Below are 26,147 nucleotides of genomic sequence, written 5' to 3'. Positions count from 1 at the left end.
TGTCGATGGTCTCTCCATAAATGCCGTCATCTAGGTGAACGGCGGCTCAAAACGTGCAGCGCGCTACGGACGCAGGCTGGTGGAACAGCGTTATGGCATGGGAGACATTCCCATCCGCTTGCATGGGACCTGAGATAGAAATCGAAGACTCGCTGACAACTAAGAACACTTGCTAGAAAGATAGCGAGGCAAAAGATGAAATTTAACGACTTCTCTCTCGTACACCAACCAACCTAGACATGCTTATTCGATGGTTATCTACACCCATGCACGGGTAGGTGTCCCTTATTCATCCCTACAACAAATTGTCTGAAAAACGAAAACGAGAAGAACGAAAGTCATACATTTCGCATGCATGTTGCAAACACAGCCCTTCTGTCCGTTTTACAATATATTCGGCGAGATCATAGCAATGACACCCAACCGTTGTATATAATTTTCTAAAACAAAAAAAATCACCAGCAAAAAATGAGAGTAAAAACCTCATCTTAACTTGTTTGTCTCGATTATTGAATTGGTAATTGTTGTGAATATGAATGTTTTGATAGCTCATCTGCTCTTTATCTGGTGTGGGAATGTCACTTACCTATCGCAGTCTTCTGCTGGGTAGGAAATGAATTGATATATTCGTATAATGTAAACTATGACCAATTTCAGTTAAGACGTACAAATTGTAACACGTTTCCGCACACCTCCTCCCGTTCTCTCCAACATCAAAATATCAACACGAGTGAACGAGAAAGTGTCTAGCACGACGCATAATTTTGCAAGACGCAAAGACTCTGGAAAATAATGCATTCACCTTTAGTACATGCAAACAGTCTGCAGAACATTACTCGTTTCTAAAAAAGTTCTGTGCCACAGAGCTCTGATTGTATTATTGACTAAACTTGAATGTTGTTGTGACTGTCACTAATTTGTCTAGAAACGCTTAAAACATTTGATTCGCCATTAATATCTATTTCGAAGATTTTTATTTGTCAGCTTGTTTTCACATTATCTCTGTGGAATCACTGAGGATTTTTGCACCACAATTTATTATTGCATTTCCAGGAACAACAACGTAGAAATTGCTCGAGGCGTTTCAGAGATAATGGAATGTGCAATCACACACACACACACACACACACACACACACACACACACACATACAGTGGCTAATAAAAGACCAGCTCGTTAAAGCAGCTTCATTTATCATCTACATACTATAGGCATAAATTGCAAAAAACTGAACTCCGGTTTCTGTATGAGAATAGCAGAATTGTATCCGACAGATTCAGTCATATAACTCTTTTGCTGGTCTGAGAAGACATACGGGATAAAATCATGTTGAAATTGAAGAGTATTACGCTGTTGTTGCAAGAATTTGAATGACGAGCGCCAGACAGTTTACTTCGTTTCACACGGAAGTTAGTATCACCTAGACAAGCGTTACGTAAAGTTTCATCCACAGTTGACGGAAATCTGTGTGCTTGAGGGAAGGATATGTGATTATAAATGTATTTCTCTTTATGGTAATCAGTTGAACACAGTGTAACCGATGTCTAAGTAGATCAGGTTTGTCATTAGGAATTACTAGCATCGTTGTTCTTGTCAGGGTACGATTTTGGCCGATTTATTCAATACTTGTCTACCGGTAGTCAAAGTAGAAAAGAATGAAGATGTGAACTCTATGATTTGAATGTACACGTCCTATCCCATTTGAGCCTTATGCCCTGATTGTGTGTGTGTGTGTGTGTGTGTGTGTGTGTGTCGTTTGCATGGAGACAGGCTTAGTGCAGGTGTAGTCCCTACATCACAAGCTACATTTTACTGATTTGCAGCTTAGGTTTGAGTACTGTTAATGGGTTATCTAACCGGATAATAATTTTATGGTTAAGGTGTTATGTTGTTCTCATCATATTCGACAGTACCCAACGCTGGCAGCGGTTGCTCAGATATGTTTCGCAAGCAGAAGACAGAGAGATAGAGAAAGTGTGTGATGATATTGAACAGGTAATTCTGTACGTAATGGCATATGAAAGTTAATAATCAAGGGGTATTAGAACTAGATTGTAAGGGAAGGAATACAAAGAAGGGGGTCCAACATTAGTAAGAATTTGAGAGAGGACTGGAAGACTTGTAATAAAATGAGCAGAAGAGATATACACGAGTCTATGGGAATTTCTAAAACCAATAGGAAAGCAGCAACCAAACTCCTAATTCAGTTGGTGTGTACAATCTATGAGACTGGCAGCATCTCATTAGACTTTCGAAAACATACCATTCATACAATTCCGAATTTAGAAAGAAAGAAATATCGGTCCATCGAACGGTCATATTAACAGCTCATGCATCCAGGCTGCTGACAAGAATGCTGTAATACACAGAAGAACGGAAAAGACAATTAAGGATCTTTTAGGCAATGATCAGTTTGGCTCTAGGAAAGGTAAAGGTACCAGAGAGGTAGTTCCGTTGCTGCGCTTAGAAATGGAAGGAAGAATGAAGAAATATAAAGACACGTTCATAGGATACGTCGACCTAGAAAAAGCGTTTGACAGAGTAAAATGCTGCAAGATGTTCGAAATTATGGACAAAATAAGGGTAAGCTTCAGCGAAAAGTGGCTAATATAAAATAAGTACAAGAATCATGACGGGAGATCAAGACTTCATGACCAAGAACGAAGTACATTGTTTAAAAAGGCTGAAAGAAAGGGATGCGGTATTTCGCCTCTACAGTTCAGTCTGCAGACCGAAGAGTCCGCCTGCTTAGCTGGGTGGTAACGTGCTCGCCTCCCGTGCAAGCGGGCCGGGGTTCAATTCCCGGTCTGGTTGGAGATTTTCTCCATTAGGGGACTGGATGTTGCGTTGTCTTCATCATTTCATTCTCATCATCGGCATGCAAGTCGCCCAATGTGGCGTCGACTGAAATAAGACTTGCACTTGGCGGCAGAACTTCCCCGGGTGGGGCCTCCCGGCCAAGAATGCCATACGCTCATTTCCATTCCTTTTTTTGTACCTCGAGAAAGCAATGATGAAGGAGTGGTATTATGATTCAGGGTGAAAGGATATAAATGATAATAGTTGCTGATGACGTCGGTATCGTCAGTGAACTTGACGAAGATTTACAGGATCTGCCGGATGGGATGAACTGTTTAATGAGTGCAGAGAATGGATTAAGAGCAAACGGAAAAATAGACAAAAGCAATGAGAAGTAGTAGAAACGTGAGTAGCAAGAAACTTAACAAAACTTAAGAAGTAGACAAAGTGAATCCATGAGCAGCGAAGCAAGGGAGACATGTAAAGCCGACCATCACTGGCAAACAGCGCATCCCTGGGCAGGAGAAGTCTGCTGGTATCAAACGTAGACCTTAATTTGAGGAAGAAATTACTGAGAACATACGTCTGGAGACACAATTATATGGTAGTGAACCATGGATAGTGGGAAAACAGGAACACAAGAGAATCGAAGCGTTTAAGTTGCAGTGCGACAAAAGACTGTGGAAAATCTGATGGAATGGTAAGATAAGGAATGAGGAGGTACTCCGCATAATCAGCGAAGAAACCAACATGTGGAAAACTTTCAAGAAAACGGGATGCGATAATAGGATATGTGTTAAGCCATCGGGAAATAACATCCATTGCACTGGAAGGAACTGTAGGGCCTAAAAACGGTAGGGAAACTCAGATACCAGAATACATCCAGCAAGTGCAACTCTGAAATGAAGAAGTTGGCACAGGAGATGAATTTGTAGCGGTCCACATCTAACCGGTCAGAAGTAAGAATCAAAAAAATAAAGAGGTATTTTTTACGAATAATTAAGTCTAAATTACTAAGTTCTTCCTTTACATTTATTACGTTATTGTCATGTTTCAACTATTGCCATCATGAAGCACTATTGCTGCTCATTACGGGTCTAAGGAGACTAAATGCGTAAGGTCATTAGTATCCTATTCACCCTCCACGATGAAATCAGTGTACCCCACCTGTCTGCGTCTAGAGTAAATTCTGTGTGCAAGTGAGTAAATTAAGATCCAGCTAAACATAGAACCCGTGAAACAAAAGTCTGCGCTGAACCATCGTTCTGGACACATGACTAGCAGAGAGATTGATTTTATGTTTTGATTCAGTAGCAGGTAAATGATACCTTTTATACGGTTGTGATCAAGTTTTTATAGTAACGTTTTATTCTTATAATTTCCTATGTATCGAGTTTACCTAATTATAGCATGCAATCTACCGTAAGTCATCATCGCTCGTCAGCGACGTGTTGATGACGAATTCATTTCACCATACGTGATATCTGTGTTAGTTCCTAGTTACTCGTAACACTTGACGAAGTACTACTTGTTAATAAACTACCATCGCAGTGCTGATACGCGACTTTGCCGTTCATAAAATAGCGGAAAAATGTAATGGGCTTCCCACATAAAAATTTTACTTCTGCTTTTAGTATGATGATTAATGCTTTATATGTGGACCATGTTTCTTACTGTGGATTTCATGATAACGTGGTACCTGGTTTATCCGGAGTAGATGGGACCGTAGGTCATCGAGATTACAAAAAAATCCGGAAATTAAGAAAGAGATTTATGTGGTATCTGTTAAATGCCAAAAAACCCTCACGTTATATGTGTTTTCACGCAGCATAAAAATTGTCACTCATATACTACCCGGTTACTGGAAAACAGTCACAGTGAATTTTATTGTCTGAGACAATCAGTATGTTTCTTTTCAGCCAGATTGTTATGTCGTTTACTCATAGCACGATTACACAGTGTTTCGCAAGCGTTATCTCAGCTGAAGTAATTTATGTGTTGCGTGCCAAATAAACCATTGTTTTGCGGCGTTTGTATGTGTCATATTGACGTAAGATTGAGCGTCAGCTCCTTCAGCTAATCCATCATTAGTATGTCATTGTCTGCAGACGAAAAAGGTGATCATTTCATCAGATCATATCGTCATTTACATCTTTAACACTTACTTCTGAGAATCCTGGAATAGATCGAAGTATTTTATACGGAACCGCCCTCTATTTGTGGGATGGAAACCCAGTTTAAATGAAGTAACTGAATTTATTAAAATTTGTGGGGGCAAGGTCTGATGTTGAATTCTATTCCACTGTATTCATCCCATTGTCATTTGTCTGTATGATCTCATTGCTTTGGGATATGGTCCTAATCTTTATTGGTGTTTGATAGCGTCTATGAAAAGCCAGTTATTACCCGTTTCCTGAAGTTTTTCTAGTTTTCAGATCCACTCCCCTCTAAGTCACATATTTCAACAGTCCTACTGAATCTTTGCACGCTGTGGTCATTAGGCATGTTAAGGGACCATTTTTCTTGAAATAAGTGTTTCGAAAACGTTTGATTGCTTGTGTGGGCATTCAGATTACTGTAGCCATCAAAATTTTTATTCATTTTTATAATTTTTTTTATCTAAATTGACCCGAAAATGTTCACAGGCGTTACATATTTTTCCACGTCCTACGAACTCCCCTGAATAGTCAACAATTCAGGCTTTACAAGAGATAATGTGAAAGAGTACCAGACCTCCCCACCTTGAATAAAACAGCTTGTTTGATAAATTTTATGTCTCTTTGTCTCTGTATTATGTTCGTAGCACACCTTCGCTGCGCTATTCAAATTAGGGGGTTAGATAAAATGTGTACTGTTAGGGACAGACGACATTGCATGCATGCTCGGCAGACGAGTGTGATATTCGAGAAACCAGTAAACTACTAATCCCTCTTATGGTATCACTTTTTAATTCAAGCAAATAATTGTGACAGACTTGTACTTCACATACACAAATTATTTTAAAAACTTCACTAACTAGAGATTTCCTTTTGCATGTTGAGATGCTGATTACACGATTTTTCACTCGTTTTTAAAAAGAAAATGCTACAATTCTTCACTTGTCTCGTGGGGACTTACTCACTCCCTTGTCTGCAGTTACGTCATGTGGAAGCATAATGTAAGTTTTTGAGCTGTAGCCTTCTTAGTCAATAATAATTACATCTAATTGTTATAGATTTCATTTATGTAGTAGCGTTTTATTTAGTAGAACTATCTGAAATACCGTATTTCCATATTTTTAGTCAATCGAAAGTGTTAATCAATATTTTTACGGGAGGAATACTTCAACAGGTGGCAACGATACTGTTGAATGACGAAATCATTTCAGATACGTGTTGGCTCTGTCGCTAACCATTCTCGCATTACAAAAAGACCACATCTTTGTCATAAATAAAGTCCATTTCTACAGTGTAAGAATTTTATTGAAGTTTTACTATCAAAACACACTGAACAACGTCGGAAGCCATAAACAACCCATTTGCCTTGATCATCCACAGATTATCGAACAAAATAAAGGTGAATGGAAATAAAAATCTCATTTTTAAATCATGATATAATGAAAAGTTTCCAATGGAGCTCTTCAGAAAAGGTGTAGGAATGGGAACTACTCTCATCGATGTTGGAATGTGCTACCATGTGGTGACAAAGCACACACGTCTCTTTTTAATTATTCGCATTTTTCATGTTGCTTTCCTTCTTGTAACTTTCTTTAACAAGAAGCCCTATGTCAATTGACGACAGCGACCCCGATTCTTATTTCGAATACAGGGTGAAAGAAAGTGGCGAAAAGGGCGTCTACTTAGGGTATGACGTTGTAGGACATTCAAACTTGTAGAAGATAAAACTGGAGAAGGGAGTAGAAGGCCTTAACTTGGCAGTGTCTATCCGGATTTATATAAATAAAAAACGAATGACCGCTTGTAAGTGTTACTACGCCAAACATTTTCGAGAACAACGTGTTGATGAGAAATGAGTACGCGGACAAAGCCTGGCGCAAAAAGTTGGTACCTAAATACATGGTGCTCTGAAATTAGCGTTAAAAACTTCTAGGATTTGCAAAGGAAAGTGAATACGTAATATTTTGAATAGGAACGTCATCCAACGACGCTACAGAGAGCAAATCGCTTAGGTTACGGCGCCTGTAAATGTATGTATACACATGGTGGTTCCGTGATGATGTTATACGCTTTCAAGGGTGATGGAGACAGATAAATGTATCAATATGAGGTAATAGCCCTGCTACGAAAGCGAATGAGTCGAAAGCTACAAACGAAAATCATTCTGATACCTCTGACTGTGAAATACCTGTATCGCTACTACTGGGCATTAATATTGCTACACCAAGAAGAAATGCAGATGATAAACGTGTATTCATTGGACAAATATATTATACTAGAACTGACATGTGGTTACATTTTCGCGCAGTATTAGTGCATAGATCCTGAGAAATCAGTACCCAGAACAACGACCTCTGGCAGTAATAACGGCCTAGATACGCCTGGGCATTGAATCAAACAGAGCTTGGTTGGCGTGTACAGGTACAGCTGCCCATGCAGCTTCAACACGATACCACAGTTCATCAAGAGTAGTGACTGGCGTATTGAGACGAGCCAGTTGCTCGGCCACCATTGACTAGACGTTTTCAATTGGTGAGAGATCTGGAGAATGTGCTGACCAGGGCAGCAGTCGAACATTTTCTGTATCCAGAAAGGCCCGTACAGGACCAGCAACATGCAGTCGTGCATTATCCTGTTGAAATGTAGGGTTTCGCAGGTATCTGATGAAGGGTGGAGCCATGGGTCGTAACACATCTGAAGTATAACGTCCACTGTTCAAAGCGCCGCCAATGCGAACAAGAGGTGACCGAGACGTGTAACCAATGGCACCCCATACCATCACGCCGGGTGATACGCCAGTATGGCGATGACGAATCCACGCTTCCAATGGGCGTTCACCGCGATGTCGCCAAACACGGATGCGACCGTCATGATGCTGTAAACAGAACCTGAACTCATCCGAAAAAATGATGTTTTGCCATTCGTGCACCCATGTTCGTCGTTGAGTACACCATCGCAGGCGCTCCTGTATGTGATACAGCGCAAAGGGTAACCGCAGCCATGGTCTCCGAGCTGATAGTCCATGCTGCTGCAAACGTCGTCCAACTGTTCGTGCAGATGGTTGTTGTCTTGCTAAAGTCCCCATCTGTTGACTCAGGGATTGAGACGTGGCTGCGCAATCCGTTACAGTCATCCGGATAAGATACCTGTCATCTCGACTGCTAGTGATACGAGGCAGTTGGGATCCAGCACGGCGTTCCGTTTTACCTTCCTGAACCCACCGGTTCCATATTCTGCTAACAGTCATTGAATCTCGACCAACGCGAGCAGGAATGTCGCGATACGATAAACCACAATCGCGATAGGCTACAATTCGACCTTTATCAAAGTCGGAAAAGTGATGGTACGCAGTTCTCCTCCATACACGAGGCATCACAACAACGTTTCACCAGGCATCGCCGGTCAACTGCTGTTTGTGTATGAGAAATAGGTTGGAAACTTTCCTCATGTCAGCCACCGGCGACAACCTTGTGTGAATGCTCTGAAAAGCTAATCATTTACATATCACAGCATCTTCTTCCTGTCGGTTAAATTTCGCGTCTGTAGCACGTCATCTTCGTGGTGTAGCGATTTTAATGACCAGTATTGTATTTTTGCTTCCTGAGGAGCTATGAGCACTTCCTCATCTTCAATTCTTTGAAACACATCCCCTCTGTTGAACAAGTGTTAATAGCTCTTTAGGTATGCATTTTAGAGCCCATGTTTACCAGACATTTCTTCTTATTCTGGCCCACACTACCGCCTCTGAAAGTTACCTACCCCACAGCCTTAGAAACAACAGTACTGCCCCATGTCTTCCAGTGCCAGAGGTGTCAGAACGGTATTCGCTTACAACTTTCGACCCGTTCGTTTCCTGCCCGCATTTCGTGGTCGTGCGGTAGCGTTCTCACTTCCCACGCCCGGGTTCCCGGGTGCGATTCCCGGCGGGGTCAGGGATTTTCTCTGCCTCGTGATGGCTGGGTGTTGTGTGATGTCCTTAGGTTAGTTAGGTTTAAGTAGTTCTAAGTTCTAGGGGTCTGATGACCATAGATGTTAAGTCCCATAGTGCTCAGAGCCATTTGAACCGTTCGTTTCCTTACCTCAAACTGATCCATTTACCCTTCTCCTTTGTAACATTACCACGATACCAACCTTTTCTGGACATGGGTTCCAGTTTCAAATATTATGTACTCACTGCGCTGTACAGATCCTAGAAGTCTGCAACGGGAATTTCCGAACGCGCTGCAAATGTATGGCGGAAAAGTTCGAAACGCTGGCGCCGACAACCTAGAGTTGGGTTGGGGGACTGAGGCGAGTGTGTACCGCGCCTGTGACTACGGGAGCCGCCGGGTGGCCGGTCCGCCAGCGGCAACACGTGTAGGCTAATGGAGGCACGGCGCGGCTCTGATGGAGCACTCTGATTGCGACGGATACCGTCCCTCATAAGCGGATCATAATTGTAGAGTCGTTGTCAGCAGTGAGGGGAGGCCGCTCTGTCACCGTGGGGGAGGCGAGGGGACGGGCCGGGATATTAATGGGTCTGTTGCCGCCCCGCAGCGGTTCGCGCTAAACTGCGCAGCACGCACCGGCGCCAGCGCCACCCGGCTGCCTACGGCTCAATCCAGCAGTTATGAATGTTGCGCCGCGACGCTCCCCCCACCCCACAGCCGAGTGCATTATGAGCCGGCACGTCCGCTCCCCCGTGCGTCAGGGGGGCGGTGGCAGCGGCGGAGGCGGCGTGTCGCATGGCGGTTGTCACGAATTAAGCATCGCGTCATGCGCCGGGCCATCCTAATCCACTACCCTCTATCTCCCTACTTTCCCTTCACCTACATCTGCAGGATGTTCCAGACGGACAAAAAGCAAAAAACTCTAGTAAGTCCGGGCTCTAGAATGCGTACCTTAAATTTCCTTTTACACAGTCGACTTTCTTCTCTCGAATGACAACTTGGGGTAATTCAGTCTACTGCAGTGCACCTGGTATTTTACTCCTGTGCTGAGTGATAACTTCGACAATTTCGTATACCAAGATAAAGGACACCAACAGTCAGGTCCTAGAGGATGGGCTGAGAAACTTATTGAACGTTGCTTGTTACTTAACAATCGTTATAACACTGAACATCAAAATTCTTTATTAACATTTTGCAAGGCCCCAAGCATTACTGTCTCTTTTCTTTAGAAGCAACAAACTTTAAGGAATACAGTTATTTTACTCCAGCTTCACTTTAATAATTAACCATGTTTCAAGATTTTCCCGTCATAAGAAGTTAGTATATCAAACAAGAATAAGAAACGTCCTGGCAGATTAAAACTGTGTGCCGGACCGAGGCTCGAACTCGGGATCTTTGCCTTTCGAGCCTCGGTCCGGCACACAGTTTTAATCTGCCAGCAAGTTTCATATCAGCGCCCACTCCGCTGCAGAGTGAAAATCTAATTCTGGAAATACGAATAAATTAAAACTCGTCAGGCTGACGTTGAATATGGCGCAAGCCCACAGGAAGCACAAAAGGCTCAGTGGTAGATCTCTGGCACGAGTCCCCGGCCCCAACGAGACAAGCAAAGTAGTCATGAAACTACAAAGCACGCAGCAAATCCCTCTTAGACTATATAAGGACACAACAATAAACTTTTGATCCGCCTCAGAGATATCACACTCAAGGCAAATACAAATGCAGGTGCAGCATAATTAAAGCATTAAACATTGACAGTTACTGAAACCACGTTAACAAATGTAAAAGTAAGCCTCAGAAAAATATCTCCACTAGCTGCAAGGACACAACCATAAACCTTCGAACCACCCATATGGTACCACCCTTTAGGCAAATACAAAAGTGAGCCAGAGAAATTGAGAAACGATTAAAGTATTAAACATAGGAAATATTAAGACCCTCTTAACAAATGCAAAACTAGCCTCCAGGAAATAACCTAGACAACCCACAAGTACATTAACCGTCTATATATGAATGGTTCTAGGCTAACCATATAGTCTAAACCAATTTTAAGCGCTTCAGTTGGCATTAGAAAACCGCTGATGGAACTATTCATCCACAAACGTAGCAAATGTTAAAATATTCGGGGCATTAAACGGAGTCTACTACTGGCCGTTCTACTAGGTGGCTGTGGTACCTTAAAACACAGTGGTTGCCAAAAGACATAGCGGACCTTTCTTCTTAATGCAACACAGTTGTAAGATAAGATCCCACTTAGAGCAGTGCCCAGTCCTCTAGGCCTTAAAAATCAAAACACAAGTCACAGGCACTAAATCTTAACCTAAAACAAGGCGCCCAAAAAACTCCAATGGGTAAACCAATTGCTCTGCGGGAGAGGGCTGAGCACGTGTTGGCGGTTCGTTTTGTAAAGAACCAACCGGTCACCGTGCGACCATTTGATTAGTACGAGGTCTGTTCGGAAAGTAAGGTGCGATCGGGCGTGAAATGGAAACCACAGTGCACATCCGATGAAGCTTTGGACAGATGTATTGGGCAGTGTCTCTAGTACTCCCGCTGATCGCGTCACGTCACTCTTCTCAGTTCTGGGAGCACAGTGATGACGAAAGTATGCATAGTAAATAGTGTCTCCCGCCAAGTATGACGCCCTGGTGAGTGATTCCAACTGATGTCATGCAGCCCGCATAACACAACTGTCACGCATTTCCTTCTTTATGACAGTTCTCGTACGCACGCTGTAGGGCAATGAAGATGCTCCTGTGCAGTTTTCGATTGGGAAGTGTTTGATCACCCATAATTAAGCCCGTAATGAAGGAAATATTTTGGCACAGACAACAAGCTGCAGACCAGTGAGGGGAATTGGCTGCAAGCCCAAGTGGCTGCCTTCTATGACGAGGATATTGGAAAGTTGGTACAACGCTACCACAAATGTCTACATCGGAGAGGCGACTATTTAGAGAAGTAGCTGGAAGGTGTAGCTAACTGTTGTAGATAAAACGTTTTTGATTTTGAAGGTGGTTTCCATTTAGTGACCAATCGGAACTTACTTTCCGAATAGCCATCGTAGCTTCAAACCACTCAGGAAGGTACGCACGAAGCTGCTCCAGTACAACAAGATGCCGAAGACGGAGACGGGTTTTCTGAGGATTTTCAAAAACAATGCTCAACGTGGAGTAAGTGGCAGCAATCTCGGGGCTCTGTTCCCGAGCGGGGAACTCAAGGAAGACGGAGGCCTGATGCAGACCGGGGCAATACCAGCACCGGCAAGCACGCCACGATAGCAGCGAAACCGCTATGTCCCGCAAGGCGGCTGTCAGCACTCCATTAGAAAAATGCCTGCGCCTGAAACAATAGCCACGCCTCCCGAAAATAAAAACAAGGGCATTCGCCTTTGCACGTCTGCCCGCACTGATCGCTCGGTTTCCACTTCCCGTCCCCCCCGAACGGCCGTGGTGGGCGAGTGGTTCTAGTTAGGTTTAAGTAGTTCTAAGTTCTAGGGGACTGATGACCTCAGATGTTAACTCCCATAGTGCTCAGAGCCATTTGAACAGTTTTAACCGTCCCCCCGCTGGAATCTGTCTCTCCTGCCCAGAGTCCGCCAACCAAAGATCCTCTCATGAGCAAAGTCACTGCAAAACTCACAGGGCGCATGATATTGACCACCGCGGGCGTCTCGCTGGAAATCATCTGTTTGTAGTGGTCATTCTGTTTATGCGGTATACAGTGAAGTGTTCAAAAAGATTTCGGGCTTGCAGCCGGTCGTCGTAAACTTCATTCCACGATTTTTCGGCTGGACAACGGCCAGCCATCTTCAGGTGAGACGTATGAGGACTGACGAAGATTTTCTCCGCTCTGTCTTATGTAATGCTCTGATATTACTGCCGCGCATGCATAGCAGTCGGTGGAGACAGAAGGGCCACACCGACCAGTGGCAGCGCCCTCGCTGGTGGAACTGCAGTAATCAGCTGCCGTCGGTATTGTCGCTGGCCGCAGCTATCGAAGTCTTCTTGCGTGTTCGTCTCGAGCAAATTTCGGAGATGACGGTATTCAACGCGTTATTCAATTGGTAACCACTGTCACAGTTAAACGGATTCCCAGCGATACGTATTGCAACGGATTCTTTGATAATGGAGTCCCAAAAAGTTGTTGCTGTGGCCAGAATCGAAGTTTAGTCGTACTCCATTAAATGTCCGTTGGAAATACAATGTTCCGCAACTGCAGACTTACTGGGTTGCAGTCGGCGAGTGCAACGCTGATGTTCCGTACAACGCACTTCCACTGTACGCGTTGTCTGTCCTATATAGACCATATCACCTTCCGCAGTAACAAATCATACTTCACCGATCCCTGTTCCATTTGGATTCACACCGTTTCCTCAATAGTTGCCGGAACAGCCAATTTGGCATGGAGCCCAAGGCATACATTCTGAGTGCATCTCGTGTTCGTTTCGATTCCTTGCTGTCATTTCCCTGAGGGGTATTCGCTATGCGTTTGAACTGCTAACGATTAATAAACCTTATCCTAGTGTGTTTGCTTTCAGATGACACGGGGCACAGCAGGTTTCCCAAGAGGTGAAGTCTCGCTCGCTCAGTTTCATTTTCAGTGGAAGATAGCGCCTGGAACTTGTTTGTAAGGGAGTCCCTGCTCCTCCTGTACATGGCGGTTGCACTACCACCGACATGCTGCTTTCAGTCAAGCGGGCGAGTAATGATATGTACCGTACTTCCTGTAAAGGAAACAGGATCCACATGAGGTGATAGTACCTTTGATTTCTCTGCCGCATGATTTTCGGCATACTTGCCAACACAGCTATTCGCAGCAGCTTCGGATAGCTTGACAGTAGCTAGGATGATTTCCAATCGCTTATCAGTGTCAAGTAACTACACAGTGTTCGAGAACAGAATACACAATGGGGCTGCATTGGTGCTGGAGCAATTTTTTAAAGAACATTCAACTAATAACCTCTAAAATAAGGTTACTGATCCTTTTTAATTTCTGTATCTCATTAGCTAAAACTGTTACTAACTCCGTTTTACAGCTGAAGCAGTTAATTCGCGAAACGAGATTTCTGTTGAGGCATAAGAGAACCTCAAATCAAAGTTACTGATTCCCTGAAAGTCTTTTGTGGTTCTATCAACAGTAAATTCGGAAATAGCGTGAATTTACGGTAAATACCGACAATATACTCTCCTGTTTAAAGAGAAAACTAAATGTGACACGGTATGTTACTTCTCATATGTGCTACGCTAACAGTAAATCACAAATGTATGTCTGCGGGGGGGGGGGGGGGGGGGGTTGGAATATATACAGTAGCAAATATACACTGAAGTGACAAAAGTTATAGGGATAGGATAGCGACATACGCATACCCAGATGGTGGTAGTATCACGTATACAATGTGCAGTCATAAAAGGGGAGCACATAGGCTGAGGTGTCGTTTGCGCTCAGAAGATTCATGTGAAAAGGTATCCGACGTAATTATGGTCACACAACGGGAAGTGACAGACTTTGAACGCGGACGCCAGACGCTTGGGCACTCGATTTCGCTAATCTTTAGAGGATTCAGTATTTCGGTTCCCCAGTGCGAACAGAGGCCGGTAATACCAATTTCAGACATTACCTTTCACTACGGACGACACAGGGGTCGACTGCCTTTCACTTGACGACCGAGAGCAGCGGCGTTTACCTAGAGTTGTCAGTGCTGACAGACAAGAAACACTGCGTGAAATAATCTCAAAATCAAAGTGGAACTTACGACGAACGTTCCCGTTGGGCTGGTGCGGCGTTAATGGGCTACGGCAGCGAGCGCTTTTGCTAAAAGCACATCACCTGCAGCGCCTCTCCTGGATTCGTGACCATAAAGGTTGGATCCTAGACTGGAAAACCGTAACCTGCTCAGATGAGTCCCGATTTCACTTGGTACGACTGATGGTAGGGTACGAATGTGGCACAGATCCCGCGAAGCCATGGATCCAATTTCCCAAGAAGCCACTGTGCAAGCTGGTGGTGGCTCCACAATGGTGTGAGTTGTGTTTAGATGGAACGGACTGGGTCCTCTGGTCCAACTGAACCAATCGTTGAGCGGAAATGATTTTTTCAGCTATTTTGAGGCTATTGCAGCCATTCATGGAGTTCATGTTCCCAAACAACGATGTCATGTCACTGGGCCAAAGTTGTTCGATATTGGCTTCAAGAATATTCAGAATGATTCGCGTGAATAATTTGGCCGCCCTTCACATCGGTGCTCGTCTTCCGAGAACAAGTAATGGACTACACGCTGTTTCATCCTGCATCCCAGGTCGTAATGGCAGCAGACGGACGACTACCTACGCGTATTGTGTTCAGTGATGAATAGTGGTTCTGCACTACTCTACACAGCGATTGTCGACGAGTATGGTTGCGTTCTGGGAAGGGGTCCCACTATGTCAATCGTCTGGACAGACAGAACAGTATTACTCCCAGCGTATGTGGCTACAGTTCACGGCTGATAGTGATTGACGGAGCTCTGAAGGCACAAATGGACGTCACGGACATCTTGAGCCCTCATGTGTTACCTCTTATTTTATATACAGTGGTGCCGTTTTTGAAAAGGACAATGCTCCTCTATATGTGGCACGAGTCTCTGCGAACAGTCTACGTAATGTTAAGGTAGTACCAGATCTGTGTCCAGAACTGTGCCCAATAGAGGATGTGTGGAACCAGCTAGGACTTCAACTCCACGTCAGTGCCAGTAGTCATTATATCAAGTGTCAAGGTCAGTTACAACAGTTGTGGGCCAGGTTGCGTCAGGAGAGACTAGAAAAGGTTTTTCAACGTCCTTGCGAACGGAATCAGTTCATACATCCAGGCCAGAGGGCATACAATGACATACTTATAAGTGTCTGTTGATCCATTGTGGAGTTGGGACAGCGGATGGTAAAATATTCAGTAATTAAATTCGTCAAACGTCTGTGCAGTTTAGAAGTTATTTTATTTTATCTTCGCTGCCAGTTTCGCCATCTTCACGCCACGAATGCATCTCTCCAAAATAATCCGTATTGGCATATTGGTATACTGGTTTCCTATGTTTATGGATATCGTGAATTCGCACCTCAAGGGCTTCCTTCATAGCAGCCAAGTCTTCGAAGGAAGTACTTGAGGTACGAATTTACGACATACAGAAACATACGGCCGCTGTATGCCAATATGGATTACTTTTGAGAGATGCATATAGCGCCTGAAGATGGCATAATGAACTGCCGAAAGTGGTATCGAAAATAAAAGGAAATAACTTCTCAATTGAACGGCTGTTTGGCGAATTTCATTATTAAATATTGTTACGTAGGTTCATACTGCCAAGCTGTTTGTCAATTCCGCTCGATTTTGTGATCACTGAAATGACATCAGGTTCCATCCGACACCATGTAGTTTCATTTAGTTTCCCTCCCTCCATGTGGGTGACTAAGTTTTTTAATTTTTTTTTAATTTTTGGGGTTCCGTATCTCAGTTGTTGGAAAAGGACGCCTCATAGGATCGCTTTGTTGTCCGTCCTTCCATCTGTCCGTCTGTCTTCCTGTTGTGAAGACCCGTTTTTCAGGAACGGGCAGAGGTTTCAAGTTGAAATATATGTCACCTTCTATGCTCCAGGTGGTGTAGTAAATAAAAGCTTCTAAGTCAATGTTGTCGGAACCTACAGCCATCAATGTCACATATTTTGATACTCAAAAACTCATTCTTCGAAGTTATGGGACACTTTACGTTGTCCTAGAATCAAGAAATATGATAGGAAGGAGGGATTCACAGTACAAGGTAAAGGAAAAAAATCAGAAAACTGAAAATTTGTAATTATATCACTTGAAAAAAAACTTATTTTGTCATTGCTTAGCCGCCTTTGTATGTCTTCCTATTAAAAGCCCTTTTTCTTAGGAACGGATACACGTATAAAGTTGAAATTTATGTCACCTACTGATATCTACGACCCTTGGCGATGTAAAAAATTTAAGGTTCTACGTCAATAAAATTAATACTTACGACCATTTACGTCACATATTTTGATACATATTTTGGTACTCGCGGACACGTGCATCAAAAACTGAAGGTTAAGTTCAGTTCACATGGAATAATGAAATATGGCAAAAAGCAAGGTTTCGCAGTACAAGTAGAGGAAAAAAATTCTAAATTCGTAAACTGTAATTATATCAAACACAAAAATATTACTTTGCCATTAGAACTTAGATTGCGTTCATCATCTGTTAAAAGCATAAATGAAAAATATTACTTCGTGCGAACATAAAATGTGTGTTGGAGTCGTGTTTTAGAAAGTAAATAAAAAGAATTTTATTAAATTTTCTCACTCTTCGTATAGAAATTGAGGTCCCTGCATGCTTTCTCTTGTATTTCCGGGCTAGTCTGAGGCACTATCGTAAGGACATTTATATGATCTTGGAATTTCCAGCCGGCCGAAGTTGCCGTGCGGTTCTAGGCGCTGCAGTCTGGTACCGCGAGACCGCTACGGTCGCAGGTTCGAATCCTGCCTCGGCCATGGATGTGTGTGATGTCCTTAGGGTAGGTAGGTTTAAGTAGTTCTAAGTTCTAGGGGACTAATGACCTCAGTAGTTGAGTCCCATAGTGCTCAGAGCCAGTTGAACCATTTTTTTTGGAATTTCCGGGGCCGATATCTTGCCAGTATCGAAACCGTTAACAGGCAAAAATCATGGAGATTCTCGATTCTGGGACGGGTGAACTATCTACGTACATAATTAAGTTTTCACGGATACATCGGTGTGAAGCTTTCACTTGACCATTCTTCTTTCCCGTCCTTCGTATGCCGACAGAGTTGGTGCACGCCTCGGCTTGTAGCCGGCAGCCCGGCCGAGCAGCGCCAGGCAGGAAGTGCAGTGCGGCAGGGCTCGGCCCTCGTCGTTCCCAGGCGCTCTCCCTTGCCCGCCGCTGTCTGCCCCTCCTGTCACACGACTGATGGATGGGCCGCGACACGACGCGACTCTTCAGCCTAAAGACGCGCCGGGGCGGAGGCGATAGCATCGTACTCTGTGTACCGTAAAAGCCACGCCCGAGAGACAGGCTGTTTTCGAAAGGTACGATGGAGGAGGGCAATTGTATCAGTCTGAGGTAAGGAACCCAAATGAAATCAAGAGTGAATACTGTATCATTTAAGTCCCTTGTCGACCCGTATTTTGTTAGATTTAATCACGGTTAGATTTCATCACGCAATGTAAAAAGGCTGTATGCCAGCGAAGAACCGGTAGGAGCCCCATCCCAACGAAACGGCAGATGGTCGCGGAGTGTGAGAAGGAAGATGCGAGCAGTAACCACGTCGTACTTTGGATAAAGACAATAGACGATCCAGACTGCGGGGCTTGGCATCAAAGGCTTAACTTTCTTCAATTGTTTCTTAATATCAAGTGTTGAAATGTTTGTATTCAACTTTAATTAGACTTTGATATTACCTACAATGACTGCCGCATAACCATGGTCTCAGTTAACTTCAAAACTCTTTATCAGTTGCCGATGCAACAATTCTCGTAAAATAATCTGCGCTGTTCGCATGTCCGACGCATCGATGTAGGGGCACCACTCTTTTTTTTTTTTTTTTTTTAGGTTAGTTAGGTTTAAGTAGTTCTAAGTTCTAGGGGACTGATGACCTCCGATGTTAAGTCCCATAGTGCTCAGAGCCATTTGAACCATTTTGAACTCATCAGTCTTCTGACTGGTTTTACGCGAACGTCACAAATTCCTCTCCTGCGCTAACCCCTTCATCTCAGAGTAGCACTTGCACCCCACGTCCTCACTTACTTATTGTGCGTATTCAAATTCCTTGTCTTCCCCTACAGTTTTTACACTCTATGGGTCCCTCTAGTACCACAGAGGTTATTCCCTATTGCCATAACACATGTGCTATCATCGTGACCCTTCTTCTTATCAGTATTTTCCATTTGTTCCTTCCGTCGCCGATTCTGTACGGAAACTCTTCGTTCTTCATCTTATTAATCCACCTACTTTCCAAGATTCTTCTGTAGTGTCGCATTTCAAACGATTCGATTCTCTCCTGTTCCGGTTTTCCTACAGTCCGCGATTCACTACTTTACAATGCTGTGCTCCAAACATATATTCTCAGAAATGAATTCCTCAAACAAAGGCCTATATTCAATACCAGTAGCTTTCTGTCGGCCAGGAAAGTCCTCTTTACCTGTGCTAGTTTGCTTTTTATGTCTTCCTTGAAAATGTTCAAATGTGTGTGAAATCTTATGGGACTTAACTGCTAAGGTCATTAGTCCCTAAGCTTACACACTACTTAACCTAAATTATCCTAAGGACAAACACACACACCCATGCCCGAGGGAGGACTCGAACCTCCGCCGGGACGAGCCGCACAGCCCATGACTGCAGCGCCCCTGATCGCTCGGCTAATCCCGCGCGGCTATGTCCTCCTTACTTCGTCCGTTATGAGTAATTTTGCTTACAAGGTAACCGAACCCCTGAGCTTCAATTAATACGTTATTACCAATTTTGATTTTAAGTTCCTCGCTACTCTCATTTTTGCTGCGTCCATTACCTTTGTCTTTTTCCGGTTCGCTCTCAGTCCATATTCTGCACTCATTAGACTGTTAATTATATCCAGCAGATTCTGTAATTCTCCTCCAGATCCATTGAATTATTTCTTGTTCGATGTACAGACTGAACAGTAGGGGTGAAAGGCTGCATCTCTGTCTTATACCATTTCTAATCCGAGCACATCATTCTTGGTAATCAAATCGTATTGTTTCCTCTTATCTCGTCATTCCCTATTGCTTACTCCTACTTTTCTCACAAATTTCTTGTCCCATTTTACACTTACGGACGCTTTTTCTAAGTCGACAGACCCTGTGAAAATATCTTGCCTTTTCTTCAGAATTGCTTCCTTTATCAAGAGAAACGCGAAAAATGCCCCTCTGACGCCTTTGCGTTTCCCACAGCCAAACAGGCGTTCATCTAAGTGATGCTCAATTTTCTGCTCTGTTCTTATGCATATTAATCTTGTCAAAAACTTGGATTCAACAGCTGTTAACCTGATTGTACAATAGTTCTAGTGCTTACCGGTCTTTGCCATTTTCGGATTTATGTGGATGACATTTTTTCCGTAAATCTTATGGTACATCGCCAGTCTATTAAATTCCACACATCAACCTGGATAGAGGTTTGTATGTCACTTCCTATAATGATTTTAGGATTTCCGATGGAATGTGGTCTATCCCTGCAGCCTTATTCGATCTCAAGTCTTCTAGAGGTGTTTCCAAATCTGACTAATACTGGATGGCTATGTCTTCCACATCGACTCCCGTTTTTCTTTTTTCACGTCATAAGAGAATACCTTCCCCTCATAAAAGCCTCCATTGTACTCTTTCCACCAATCTGCTCTCTCTCCTCTGCTTTTAGCAGTGAAATTCCCGTTACTTCTCGAATTTTTTTTTTTTTTTTTACTTTTCTACATGCTGAATTAATGCTCCCGGCAATTATTTCTTTTCGATTTCTTTACTTTCTTCCTCGAACCATTTGGTCTTGGCTGACTTGCACTTGCAATTTCTTTCTTTCTTAAGGGTTTTATATAGCTATATTCCTTCCCCTAAATGTTTTATTACTTCCTTCCTTCTTTGATCAGTTGAAATATTTCCCCTGCTACCCAAGGTTTCTCCTGTGTTACCTTCCTTATACCTATGTTTGCCTGGCCAACACTTGTTATTGACCTTTTTAGAGATGTCTACTCTTCTTCAGCCGAACAGCCCACCCTGGTGTTTCTTATCGAAATATTCGCATGTTTAGCGAACTTCAAGCGCATCTCGTCATTCCTCCGCATCACACTTCCTTCAACATTTATTCACTCTAACAATTCCCTTTAACTTCAGTCTGCATTTATCCATACTAAACTGTAATCTGAGACTATATCTGCACCGGGATTAGCTCTTACAATGCAATACTAGATTTCACAACGTCTGTCTGACTATGACGTAATCCAGCTGGGACCTTCCAATGTCCCCTGGTCTTTTCAAAGTATGCTCCCTCGTCTTGTGATTCTTGAAGAGAGTATTCACTGTCTGAAATTTATTGCACAATTCAATATCCTTTCTCCTCTCTCATTTCGACTGCGAAGCCCACATTCTCCTGTAAACCTTTCTTCTTTTGCTTCTCCTTCAACCGCGATCCAGTCCACATTGAGTATTAGATTTTCATCCCTCTTTAAATACTAAATAACTCGTTCAGTTTTCCTTGTGTCTTTATTCGCTGCTTGTGAGTTTGGCATGTGTAGCGGAACTATCGTTGCCGGCATTGGCTTGCTGTCTAATTTGATGAGGACAACTCTATCACTTAACTGTACACAGTTTACATGACAGGAAGAACAGTCACCTGAAATGTTAATGTAAGCGCCTTGACGGTAATTAAAGATCGTTCAGTACAGAAGCACTCTTTGTGCGACCTCTTGTGGTAATCGGCGTGATGCTGAGAAAAATGAAGGTAATGTACAGGTGGCGCTTCGTGTGTAGTGTGTGAAAAGTTGGGAATTTGTAAGTGTAAATCTCTGAATTGTGTTCTACAGTGCCAGAATGGATACAGATTCTTAGTTACTGTATACGGTAGCTGTGGTTTTCTTTCGTGAAAGGAAACTTCTCGCAATAGGAGCGCTGCTCCCATTTCATTTTGAAGACAGGCTACACCTCCCCAGAAATTGCTGTTTAGTGCTCCTACATGGGCAGACAAAGTAACTACATTGAATTCGTGTTTATATAATGCAGTTAGTCGCAGTTTATTAAATGAGTGCTTCTTTCCAATTCAATTGTTAAGTGAACCTCTATTCAAAGAACTTCAACAGCTGGAAAGCTGGAATGCTTTTCACACATTTATCAAAACAACTTGTTTTTAGAGGATATCATATTTGCCATATATACATATCAATGTGAAAAATAAGTCTTTTCACAAAGATTGGCATGTATAGCGGAACTATCGTGCCGGCATTGGCTTCCTGACTAATCTGATGAGGACAACCCTGTCACTTAATTGTTCACAGTTCACATGTCCAAAAGTAAAACGTTACAAATTGCGGTTGTAGCACACTTTTTACACGTAAACTAAGGTGCTTTAATAATTTCTTCCCATACGGCGTTTGGTTGGGCCTGGGCTGACTGTTGTTACCTCTGCTTTTCGGAGTGAGGAGCGACCTGCCTGAACGCCTTTTCTCAGTGTTGTCAGGACTAGAAGACTGAGAACTTAGCAACCACGCTCTTACAGTGGGCTTGATAAATGTCGCTGGAAACCACGTTTAATGTAACTACTTTCTTCAGCGGCTGCAGCTTTGCTATCAAGCCGTGGGTTTCCTGGGACGGAATTGTAGCCAGTAGGATCGATATTGGCGTTTCACTGTTCTTTCATCCCTATTAGTTTCGCGTTTCTGATTTCGCCTCTTGGTTTCTCCCACTTTAACACTGGTGGCTGCCGTCGCAAATCACATCATTTTTATAAAAATGAGTAAATTCGAGAGACTCTCATCAGTCTCGGTGGGATATCTTCTCACCCCTTGTGGAGTACCTCAGTTAAGCGGGGAAGGAGCAGGTCCTCGTCTAGTAACCAGTAATGGTCTAGGTAAGATAAGGTCGCTCCCGAAAAGTAAAGCTTTACGCTTGCACAATGCGTTCCCCGCATGTTTTCCGAGGCTCGGCCTGTTTCGGCAGTACTCGGTATGTTTCGACTTTGCTCGGTACTTTTTGGCATAGCACGACGCTTCTTTCAGTAGTACGCTGCGACACTTCTTCCAGCATTTCGTTCCGCTTCTTTTGGTCGGCACTACTTTCTTCAGCTCAGCAGAATCGTGGTGTGACCGCTGTTTATTTTTCGCTATTTGTTCATAGATTAAGTTAAGTTCACAGAACCAGAGACTGCATGTGTTAAAGGAGAGAGTCTAGCGATCTGTCGTCGGAGTCCTTTAAAAATGAATGGGAAGCACGAGAGAGAAGAATGGGAACTATCAGTATGTATTATGTAGTAGCATGATCTACGGGTGCTGCAAATTTGCCGTGAAATGGCACTACAAAAGCATGCAGATAGTGTTGAAACATTTAGTTGACGATGAATGAGCTGAAAATTATAAAAGCCGACAGACAATTTTTACGGGATTCATTATTCTGTATGGCAAGAAGCACATTGAGTTAAATATCCTGTCATGGAACATGTAATGAAATTGGTTGCATGGACAGAAAATTTTCTGAAGTTGCACATATTATTACATCGTCTGTTTTTGGTGGAAGTGAATGAAGAATATGGCGACGTTCTGTATTACTGCAGTGAAAGGACGTGCCTGGAACGAGATTTCGATTTACTGGGTAAGTTCCACTATTATCGTATTTGTGAGAGAAAGAAAGGAGAGCAAGAATGAAGTTTAGAAGATCCGGTATAAACTTGCAAACCTTGTATTTTAAACAGAGTTGACAGCACACTGCCTTCAGTAAGGCACGGAAAGGTGCGAAGCAACTTATTACTGATATAATGGCGAAAGGGGATGCACTTAAAAAGATATTGCGTTGCCTAAGGGACAACTTCTGACAAGAAACGCCTTCCATTTCTCTAAGCTTATTGTCGTTAAGGAAAACACGAAATTTGAATCATGCATTGTGCGACTGAAAGAATTACAGAAACATCTTTTTCAACAAATGAGGATACTACAGTCTCACATCTGTGTTTGAGATCTCTTCGAGGCCATTTTCCATTCCAGTTGAAAGCGCACCTGCAAATCTGCAAATGCAACAGGTCGATCTGCAATCCTGGAATTGTTCAGGAGCTATACAGGAAGAGTTTCAGCATCTCTATAATGAGCTTTCAGGCACGATATCAGTGTTTCAATCAAAATAATTATGTGTGTGAAGGGCTTTTCTCGATTATGGAACTAAATAAGTCAGAATTGCATGTCAAGCTGAGGGACGAAAATCTGTGAATGTGTATATGTCTGTCCTTACACCAAAAGTTTCTGCAGGGCATAAATTTTATTACATGATCATTATGCCAAAAATAGTCATATAATACTAAACAAATGTATTGTTTGTGAGCTATAGTGTTGAGAATATGAAACTAAGCCACATGCTAATACATGTATAAATTAGTGTGTGTGTCTGTGGGTGTGTGTGTGTGTGTGTGTGTGTGTGTGTGTGTGTCTGTCTGTGTGTGTATGTGTTTTGAATCTCCTCCCAAGCCTGTGGATTGTTTCCACCCAAATTTGACAATATGTTTGTTCTAGAGGCTGCCCTGCATCTACATTTACATCTACATCTACATGGATACTCTGCAAATCACATTTAAGTGCCTGGCAGAGGGTTCATCGAACCGCCCTCACAATTCTCTATTATTCCAATCTCGTATAGCGCGTGGAAAGAACGAACACATGTATCTTTCCGTACGAGCTGCGACTTCCCTTATTTTATCGTGGTGATCATTTCTCCCTATGTATGACGGTGTCAACAAAATGTTTTCACATTCTGAGGAGAAAGTTGGTGGCTGGAATTTCGTGAGAAGATTCCGTAGCAACGAAAAACGCCTTTCTTTTAATGATTTCCAGCCCACATCCAGTATCGTTTCTGTGACACTCTCTCCCATATTTCGCGGTAATACAAAACGTGCTGCCTTTCTTTGAACTTTTTCGATGTACTCCGTCAGTCCTACCTTGTAAGGATCCCACACCGGGCAGCAGTATTCTAAAAGACGACGGACAAGCGTAGTGTATGTAGCCTCCTTCATAAGTCTGTTACATTTTCTAAGTGTCGTGCCAATAAAACGCAGCATTTGGTTAGCCTTAGCCGCAACATTTTCTATGTCTTCTTTCCAATTTAAGTTGCTCGTAATTGTAATACTGAGGTACTTAGTTGAATTTACGGCTTTTAGATTTGACTGATTTATCGTGTAACCGAAGATTAACGAGTTCCTTTTAGCGCTCATATGGGTGACCTCACACTTTTCGTTATTTAGGTCAACTGCCACTTTTCGCACCATTCAGATATTTTTTCTAAATCGTTTTGCAGTTTCTTTTGATCTTCTGATGACTTAATTAGTCAATAAACTACAGCGTCATCTGCAAACAACCGAAGATGGCTACTCAGATTGTCTCCCAAATCGTTTATATAGATAAGAAACAGCAAAGGGCCTATAACGCCTTGGAGAACGCCTGAAATCACTTCTGTTTTACTCGATGATTTTCCATCAATTACTACTAACTGTGACCTCTCTGACAGGAAATCGCAAATCCAGTCATATAACTGAGACGATATTCCATGAGCACGCAATTTTACTACGAGCTGTTATCGTTTCTTAGAGGAAATTCATAATGTTTGAACACAATATAAAATCCTGCTGCATATCGACATTAACGATATGGGCCTGTAATTTAGTAAATTACTCCTACTATTTTTCTTGAATATTGGTGTGACCTGTGCAACTTTCCAGTCTTGCATGACAGATATGTTACGTGGAAACAGTAATGGCCTACCAAATCTGCATTGCAGAGGAATCTACATGTCAGGGGAAAGAAATGGATTTCTAGGCCCCGACATCTAGGCTGCCCTGCATGACAGGCATGTTCCGTTGTAGTAATATCAGCCTCCTTTGTACAGCGGCCTGTACATCAGGCACAAATAAATCATTTTCAAGCCCCTGATGTGTAGCGTGCCATGCATGAGGGGGCATGTTTGGGAGTAGTTTCGGCCTGCTTTATTTAGCTGTACTGTGGGTGCTATACTTGCTGGTGAGCTTGGCCCAGGGACAGGATGAGATGGGTAGAAGAGGAATGAGGGGGAGAAAGAAATGAGCCGAGAGGGAGGTGTAGAGGGAGATGCATAGGCAGGTGGAATGTGTAGAAAGGTGGTGGGCACGTGGAAAATGAAAAGGAGGAGGCAGAGATAGAGAGAGGGAGGATATGGTTAGAGGTATGGGGACGGAAAATATGGTTAGGGAGAGGGGATTGAGGAAATGGACAAAGAAAGAGGAAGGAGGAGATGGAGAGAGATGGAGAGTGGACAGTGGGTACAGACAGACAGTGTGTTCCAGCAGAGGGAGGAAGGCGTGAACACAGAGAGTGGGAGGCGGAGGTGTATACAGTACACATGTCGAACACATACACGGACGAAGCCATAGGGAAAGGAGTAGTAAAAGTACAAAAATAAATAAATAAATAAGAAACGAGGGATCGAAAATTTAAATACCACAAAAAAAGATGAATAACGAAGTCCTACGAGAGGGGAACGTGCCGGAAGTGCACCAA

At 43.0% G+C, this 26,147-nt stretch overlaps 1 protein-coding gene across 1 annotated transcript in view; it reads right to left on the bottom strand.

Moving 5' to 3' along the window:
* LOC124803334 (vesicular glutamate transporter 1) overlaps positions 1 to 9,681 on the bottom strand; it is a 199,208-nt gene extending 189,527 nt beyond the window's left edge. Inside the window, exon 1 of the mRNA XM_047264518.1 lies at positions 9,548 to 9,681. Within this exon, the coding sequence (XP_047120474.1) occupies positions 9,548 to 9,681 (134 nt within the window). The remainder of the gene's footprint in view (positions 1 to 9,547) is intronic.
* Between the last annotated feature and the right edge of the window lie 16,466 nt (positions 9,682 to 26,147).

The sequence above is a fragment of the Schistocerca piceifrons genome, chromosome 6 (genome assembly GCF_021461385.2).
Source record: "Schistocerca piceifrons isolate TAMUIC-IGC-003096 chromosome 6, iqSchPice1.1, whole genome shotgun sequence".
Taxonomy (NCBI): domain Eukaryota; kingdom Metazoa; phylum Arthropoda; class Insecta; order Orthoptera; family Acrididae; genus Schistocerca; species Schistocerca piceifrons.
This window is presented reverse-complemented; position numbering and strand designations above follow the sequence as displayed.